This window comes from Rhipicephalus microplus, unplaced genomic scaffold (assembly GCF_043290135.1).
Source record: "Rhipicephalus microplus isolate Deutch F79 unplaced genomic scaffold, USDA_Rmic scaffold_19, whole genome shotgun sequence".
Classification (NCBI taxonomy): domain Eukaryota; kingdom Metazoa; phylum Arthropoda; class Arachnida; order Ixodida; family Ixodidae; genus Rhipicephalus; species Rhipicephalus microplus.
In genome coordinates, this window is record NW_027464592.1 from 719798 (window position 1) to 728574 (window position 8777).

Genomic DNA, 8777 nt, shown 5'->3' on the forward strand with positions numbered 1-8777 from the left:
TGATGATCCATCGTTTAGCCTTGCGGTACAGGACGGGTTGGAAGCCGTCGTCCGAGTACTCGTCGCTTGATGCGGAGTACAGCTCAGTGTCCTCACTCTCACTAGACGCATTTCCTCCCTTCCTCGAAGCAGTCCCCACGGTCGAACTGGACTCGGACGGTGCCCCGTGAGGTTGAACATCCATCACCACGATATATTTGGCTGTCGTAACTCAGGCGCGCGCAGCTAAGCAGCAAGGACGATGGTCAGGCAGTCAACGAACAGCGTTTATTGTCCGCAGCATGGTTATATACATTGGCATTAGGAGAGGGTGAAGGAAGGGGGGAAAGGGAAAATGACGGCGCACAGGGCCCAAACGAAATGGGGCGCGCGCAGCTGGTTTTGCTGGCGTTACAAACGAAACAAATACAACATTTCTTTCCTCTTAAAAGTGGAACCGTTGTACCAGGTTCCTAACTCTTGTCGATCGCCTCAGTGTTGGCTGGTGCAGGACCACCTCAGGCGAGGGTTCGTCCGTAGCGACTGGAGGCTCCGTTGCAGCTGGTGGGGAAAACTCACCCCGACCATCCGCGGCCGGCAGCTCTGGGCTTCGCTCTTGCTCATTCCGCCTGGAAGTGCGTTGCAACGCAGGAGACGGGACAGGAGTAGTCACGCTCACAGGTTCAGCTTCAGCGTCCGCGCCTTCAGTCGTCCCCGCAGTTGCAGACTCCGGCGTCGATTTCCGGCGGCGGCGGACTTGGTCGATATTACGCTGCACTAACCCTGTTGGTGTGTCCACTGCTATCATTTTCGCCCCCGACGCAGCTTTTACGCGTCCAGGCGTCCATCTTTTACCGGCACCGTAGTTGCGCACGTAAACGCTGCTTCCTGGCGAGATGGTCCAATCGTCAGCACCCGGCGACCAGTTCTCACCCTGGGCGGCAGGCAGGTGTCAAGACGGGACCGCAGCTGGTAACCGAGAAGCATCTCCGAGGGTGACTTTCCTTCTTTTTGCGGGGTCCTCCTGTAATAGAATAGCAGGCGCATGATGTTATCTTCTAGTGGGCCATCTTGCATTTTCCGCAAGCCATCCTTAAGGGTTCGCACTGCTCTTTCCGCTGCTCCATTCGACTGAGGATGGAAAGGCGCTGTACGCAAGTGCACAATAATGTTTCTTGCTAAAAATGTGGCGAACTCCTGGCTCGTAAATTGCGTGCCATTATCGAACACAATTGTGCGTGGCACTCCGAACCGACAAAACAGCAGACTTCGTAAGCAGCAAATAGTACCCGCTGTGTTCGCATGCATCATAGGTATTGCTTCAATCCACTTAGTGTGAGCATGTACCACCACAAGTATCATTTTGCCGGCTATTGGGCCCGCAAAATCAATGTGGATTCGAGACCACCTCTCGGCCGTTTTCGGCCAACTCACCGGTGGTGCTGCCGCAGGCATGGGCAGGTTTTCTACACAGCTTACACACTGCGCCGACAATTCCTGAATCTCCCTGTCCATCCCTGGCCACCAAAACATTGACCGTGCCACCACTTTCATTGACGAGGGGCCTTGGTGTGTTTCATGTAGCAGCTGCAACATTCTTTCCTGCGCCTTCCGTGGTATGACGACTGTGTTGCCCCAATAGATTAGCCGGTGAGCCATCGACAGCTCCATTTTGCGATCAAAAAAGGGCAGCAAGTCGGGCGCCATTCCACTTGTTGTTCGAGGCCAGCCATGCAAGATGTATTCCGCCACACGGGCTAACAACGAGTCCTTGGCAGTGAGCTCCTGCAACTCGTGCGTCGTCACTATACCTATACCTATACCATCGTCACTATATAGTCCACTATATGCGTCGTCACTATACCTACACCTATACCTATACCGTCGACACTATATAGTCCAGGGCCTCCAACGACAGGACGTACTCGGGAGGCTCCCCTTCGGCTACTGGTTCCGCTGCCGCCGGGGCTGGTAGTCTGCTGAGGGCATCTGCTGTCAGGAGTTGTTTCCCCAGAACGCACTGTAGCTTGTACTGGTAGCCTCCTAGGAACAGTGCCCACCGTTGAATGCGCGCGGCGGCCATCGGCGGCGTTTGGCGGTCAGGCTTGAGCAGTCCCAGCAGTGGCTGATGGTCGGTTACCAGGATGAATTGCCGACCTAGGAGGTAGTCACGAAAACGAGAAACGCCAAAAATCAGTACCAAGGCTTCTCGCTCCAGCTGAGAGTAGTTTCGCTCCACTTTTGTTAACGTTCTGGAGCGAAAAGCGATTGGTATGTGCTCATTTCCCGCCGAGTGAAACAGAACAGCACCCACGCCATACGGGGAAGCATCACATTCTAGCTTCAGTTCCCTGTTGGGATCAAAATGAACGAGAAGCTGCACATTCTTCAACATTTCTTTCGCTTTCTCGAACGCTGACTGCTGCGGTTCCCGCCATTCCCAACGGGCTCGTTTTTCCATGAGCTGATACAAGGGGCTGAGCACAGTCGACATGTTGGGCAGGAACGTGCGTAGAACGTGAGCATGCCAAGGAACGAGCGCAATTCGCTAACGTTACGCGGGCGCGGGGCTTGCATGATGGCGTCTACGTTCTTTTCAATGGGGTGGAGGCCTTGCCGATCTATACGATGGCCAAGGTAAGTCACAGAAGGTTGTCGAAGCTTGCGTTTGTCAATCCTAAGTTTAACGCCTTGCTCTCGAAACCGCTCCAACACTCTCTTAAGCTGCTCTCCGTTAACACTCTTGCCTTCTGACACTAGCACGTCGTCAAGGTAGGCTTGAACACCCAACAGCCCGCCGAGTACTGCATCCATCTTTCTTTGAAAAATGGCCGGTGCGGAAGCTATTCCAAACGGAAGTCTGTTATACCGGAAAAGCCCTCGGTGCGTGTTAATGACGCACAGCTCACTGGACGCTTCGTCAAGGGGCACTTGATTGTATGCATCTTTTAAATCCAAGATGCTGAAATATTCGCCTCCGTTTAAGCTTGCGAACATGTCCTCTATCACCGGAAGAGGGTAATGCTCCACCTCACATGCCGGGTTAAGGGTAGCCTTAAAGTGACCGCATATCCTCCCACTCCCGTCCTTTTTCAAAACGACCACAATAGGTGTAGCCCATTCTGCATGTTGCACGGGTGATAGAACACCAAGTGACACCAGCCGATCAATTTCGCGAGAGACCTTATCGCGGAAGGCGTAAGGAAGAGATCTGGGCTTACAGAATTTCGGTGTCGCTGTCTCCTTGAGTTTTAGGCTGGCTGGTGGACCCTTGATTAGTCCAAGGTCTGTTGAGAAAACATCCTCGAACTCGCCGAGCAGTCGGTTCAGCATAGGGTCGCTTGGCTCGGCGCTTGCTGTAGGGTCCGGCTCAGTCAGGTCTCCAATGGGAACGCCCGTCTTGCTAAGCAAAGCAATGAGGTCGCGGCCACATAGGCTGGGTCCTGCACAGTCAAGCACGATGAGCGGGCAAGGCACAGATACACTTTTATACTTCACTGGGAGTTCGAGTTCCCCCAACACCGGAAGCTGCCCCGCGTAACATGACAGCTTGATTCGTGGTGGTTGTAAACGCGGCCACTGTACGTGGTGTCGATAGTACACTTGGCGCGATACGACGCACGCTGGGGAACCCGTATCCACTTCCATGGCAAGGTCTACGTTGCCCCATCGAAACGTGCGGCGTATGGGTGGTTCCAAACCGTTTTTTCTTCCCGAAATCAACGTCCAAACGTGTGCGCTATCCAGGTCGTCGTTGCTAGACGCGCTTTCAACTGTCAGTGTCTTTACACTCACTGCCCGCCTTCCCACCTTTGCATCAGTTCGAGCACTGTAGCATTTCTTTGCCAAATGACCGCGCCGCCCACAGTGATAGCAGCGTGCGTTAACCCAGCAGCAGGTGTTATCGTCGTGCTTTGTGTTTCCACATCGGCCGCAGTCATGCGACGCGCCTAGTGTGCGATTACCTCGAGAGGGCGAGCGATGATGGGCTTGCATTTTTAGCACAGTCGGCGGCTCTGCACTCATATCTTTTACATCGCTGTCGGTTGCCTCGGCTGCAATAGACATTGATTCAGCCTTCTCGAGGGTTACATCTTTATGTGCCAGTAACTGCTTGCGCAAGTTAGTTGAGCGTACGCCGCAAACAATGCTATCCCTCAACATCCGGTTCAACGCACTTCCGAAGTTGCAATTGTCTGCTATGCGCCGTATTTCGACTAGGAATGCGTGCACCGACTCCCCTTCTTGTTGGCAACGGGTGAAAAACGTAGCTTTCTGCAATCTCGTGACGCTTGGGATCGTAGTAGTCATTTAATGCTGCGACCGCTTCAGCGTAAGTAAGGGAATTCGGCGTCCGAGGTGCAATTAGCCCCGCTAGCACTTGCACAGTCTGCGTGCTGAGTGCTGCCACCAGAAGTGCTCTCTGCCTTTTGGAGTCAGTAATGGCATTTGCTTCAAAATACGCTTCAGCCCGAACAAGGTATGGTTTCCACTTATCTCTTGTGTCGTCGAACACTGGGAGCTGGAGGCTGGTCATGGTCGCCGGTACTTGTTGCGGCAGGCCGTCGGCTCCAACTTTCACGGCAGCATGGGTGGTTTCCGGGCTCGTCGCCACTGTCGTAACTCAGGCGCGCGCAGCTAAGCAGCAAGGACGATGGTCAGGCAGTCAACGAACAGCGTTTATTGTCCGCAGCATGGTTATATACATTGGCATTAGGAGAGGGTGAAGGGAGGGGGAAAGGGAAAATGACGGCGCACAGGGCCCAAACGAAATGGTGCGCGCGCAGCTGGTTTTGCTGGCGTTACAAACGAAACAAATACAACAGAAGCGATAGACCCCACGACTGCGGCGAAAAATCCAGAAAAGCACAAAGACGAGCCAGGTGTGTTCCGTAAACGAATCACTTTGTCTTCCTCCACTAAAAACGAAAGTTTACAGCAAGGTTAGGGGGCTTACATAACAGTGGTATAAAATATAACACCTGAGCACATAATAAAAAACATACTTATACTGAGAAAAGTGCACAAGATCTTCTGACGTATGCACAAGATACGGCACAGGATTCGGCTTTTATGTCATTACCATGACAACCAGCAAACGTAAACATCCACAGCATAGTGAGAACAATAAAAGTAGGTGAAGTACCTAAAATAAAACTATAATGTAAACATCTAAATGTGTCAAAATAAGCTCAAGCTAAACTCAACTAATATTGGCCACACTTTATTGTTATTTTTTTCATATAACTAGTGCTATGGAAAACACGGACCGAGGGAACACGTAATATCGAAGGATAATTGCACTTGAGAAGAACCGATTCTGCAGTTGTTCAGCTGTACTCATTGCACACCGATTAGCTGCGGCCTTCTGGAACAGCCTAAAAAGAACGCTTCAGTTCTGAAGAAAAGTGACACCTTTCAATGAGATGATGAAGAGCGCCGGCAAATTGTGCTTAAACGAACGTGTTTCTTCGTAACAGAGCAATACAACTTTTCATACATCTACCTAAAGCCTCATAAACGCGATTATAAGCGAGGACGTGTGATTAGCCCGACAAAAATGTAAAGAATGATTTATTGATTGATATGTGGCGTGTAACGTCCTAAACTACCGTATGAGTAAAAGTAAATAATGTATTCAAACATACAGCTCCATGGCCGTTGTAAGTTTGTACGTTGCACGTGCTTGCCTATTGCTTGTTTGTAGAGTGACGTAAACGCTGCAATTGTACGCTTTTCATTTCACTCACTTTCGAAAATATTAACTGTGTCCACTTTGGAGAAAACGTGTAAGTAGTGCTAGTTGATATGGACGCAAAAAAATCACAATGAAAACTACGGCTCAAAAAGTACGCTCACCTACCGTTATTTTGGGCGTCGGCACTATTTTGCGGAACTAGTTCTAGAAGTATCTGAGCGACAAAACACCCTGCACGAACAGCACATGTGATAAGCACACAGCAAGGGAGAACCATGAAACAGGCGAGCCGAGATCGCCAGCGCACGCTCCGCGAACGCTGGACGCTAGACTTTTTGTGTTTAGAAAAAAATTATTTACAGCATGTACAGAACACAAAGGCTTCATACCATTCCAGTAACAGGGCACATACACTTCGGCACATCTATATTTCAGGACTAACATCACTACGTTACAGTGAAGACATTTGCTCTAATATACATGATTATGTTGGCAAACATGTACACAAGTATTCAATGTGATATCACAATACAAGGGTATAACGATACAATAGATCCAAAATGAAACACAATTTGTAACAAATGAAATCATATATAACAACTCAACGGGCGCTGCTTAGCACCATGTCAGTCGAAAAATGAGTTGTATCCTTTCGTGTTCCACCTTGACGAAAAGGCACGACCAATACCGCAGAAACTCTTGCTCCCCGAGAAAGAAAAGCTCCTCGGAGAGGAACGCGAGGATCTCTCGTCTCGTTCTCCCCAGTATCGGCCACAAAGCACGCCGGCGGCAATTGGCAGCTACGGCCTCACATCGATTTCTCCAAAGGCTGAATAGCCCCGCAAATATTAAGAGAGCGGCGAAGCGGCTACGCGGAAATAGGCCGTTGGACACGAAAGTTCGCACAGCCTGTCCCCACAAATCAGCATTAACCGCACGCCAAAAACGGCGGGAAACCACACATTCAAACGTCACATGTCGATTGGTCTCTACCATGACGCGGTTGGGGCAAGTGGAAGTGCGAACCACCTGCCATTGCTGCAACCGATCTCGAGTGGGGAGCAAGTCCCAGCCCAACCTCCACACAAAGTCTCTGAGATGCCCTGGCAACACTGTGGCAGTTATTAGTTTCCAAGCGCGGTTCAATACAGGTTGACGATGCTGGGGCACCAAGGGCCGTAGAAGGGCGGCCATTGTGTCCACCACTTTAGAATCGGCCACCTCTATCTCTGGGCACGTAGCTTCCAAACGTTGGTGAAATCCCAGAAGGGCTCTATACAAAGGTGGAAATTCAGTTGATTGGGTACCTTTGCTTATTTGGCTATCCGGCAAGAAGACACGTAGTGATGGCACCAGATGGTAGCGAGCCAGTGTCAGAATGTGCATGTCATCATTGCTTAGTATTCGCAATAGAGTGCGGAGGCACAATGTAGAAGCCATGACGGAAACGTCGGGGAATGCTAAACCGCCTTGATCTCAACAATTCTGTGCCACCAGACCAAAAAAATGAACTGATGCAGCTTTGCACTTTCCTGCAGACGTGGAGCGGTGGTTTAACAGAATGCCAAAGGTACCAAAATTTTCCTAGGTACACTGTTTGAGTTAAGTATCGGCGTTCCAAGAGGGGAAATTGGAAGTACCTGGCTGCTTTGATATCATTTAGAAGAGTTTGTACAACGGATGACCCGATGCTATCGTGTATACCAAATACAGTGAAAGTAACTCCGAGTATTGAAATCTCAGGAGACCACTGCAAAGTCGACGTGATGTTGATACGACCGCTGGGGTTGCCAATGAAAAAATACTGGCTTTTAGAAAAGTTTAACCTTGCACTGGAGATAATACCGAAATCATGTAATGTATCAAGAGAATGCTGCAGCGACTGTTCCCTATGTACATATAGAGTAATATCATCTGCATATGCAGCGAACTTTACTTGAGTGTTACCGGGTAGAAGTAAGCCACGAATCTGCGGTTGATGTTCAACGGCCCTTAAGATGGGCTCTAATGCAAGGATAAATAACACTGGGGAGAGGGGACACCCTTGACGGACCCCACGCGTGACTCTAAATGCGTGACTCTCACGGGAATCTAAGTAAAGGATACTTTCCAAATTAGTGTACATCGCGTGGATGAGGTCAATGAACTTATCAGGGAATCCGTATGCATGTAAAACATTTAGTATGTAGCCATGTTCTATGAAATCAAAAGCTTTCTCCTGATTTAATGAAACCAACAGTCCTTGCGCACATCGGCTAATGGTGTATTGAATGATGTCACGCGTTAACCACATATGGGTGTGTATTTCTCGGCCCGGAACAGAACAGACCTGGTGGGGAGTGATTAATGTTGCAAAAAATGGGCTGATTCGGCGCACCAAAACGTTAGCCAAGAGCTTGTAATCTACATTGAGCAGGGTAATAGAGCTCCAATCTTCTGGTCGCGTGGACATTGGGGGTTTTTTGGGAACTAGTGTTAAACGGCCTTTGTGGAAAGAGGTTGGAAGTGTAATATTTCGTAAACACTTGCGAATGACGCGTAACATTGTTGGACCAATGATGGGCCAGAACTGTACATAAATCTCTGCAGGAAGTCCGTCAGGCCCTGGGGCCGATCCCTTTTTCATTCCGTCTAATGCGCCCTTGATTTTGTCATCGGATGGCGGTGATAGCAGGATGTCATTTGACATGTTGGAATCATGAGGTAAATCTTTTAGCAGAGGATGCGAACAAACGGATCCTGGATAACAGACATTAGCACCAGATTGAGCTATTGACTGAAAGTGTTGAGTGAATTCCTGAAAGTCGCGCGTACCCACAGCAGCTGGGGCGGGAGAGTTCAGCGATTGGGCAGGCGAGCCTGGTGGAGAAAGCAGAGCTCTTCGTGCATACCTTAGCACCTCAGGGTTCGCACACGGTGCACGTCTACAGCGCCAAGCTGCAGCTGAGAGTGAAGAAGAGCTCCTCTTGCCATGCGGGCATGGCACGAGGAGCTCGTTGGTACCGTTCCACGAGCTCCTCTTGCCATGCCCGCATTACAGTGGAAGGACTGGGATCTCGATTGGCAATGCGTATCTTCTGGATTTACAATGACGCATATT

General features: G+C 50.0%; 1 protein-coding gene across 1 annotated transcript; it reads right to left on the reverse strand.

Moving 5' to 3' along the window:
• Positions 1-254: 254 nt before the first annotated feature.
• LOC142785216 (uncharacterized) lies at positions 255-3838 on the reverse strand. Its single transcript, XM_075883665.1, has 2 exons — positions 3201-3838; positions 255-1003 (listed from the first exon to the last, which is right to left on the reverse strand). Coding segments are annotated over exons 1-2 (429 nt in total). The 5' UTR covers positions 3628-3838; the 3' UTR covers positions 255-1001.
• Positions 3839-8777: the final 4939 nt, after the last annotated feature.

Bases quoted from the DNA above. Each gene is read 5' to 3' on its own strand.
- LOC142785216 (XM_075883665.1), bottom strand. From the start codon at position 3,627: ATGGAAGTGGATACGGGTTCCCCAGCGTGCGTCGTATCGCGCCAAGTG.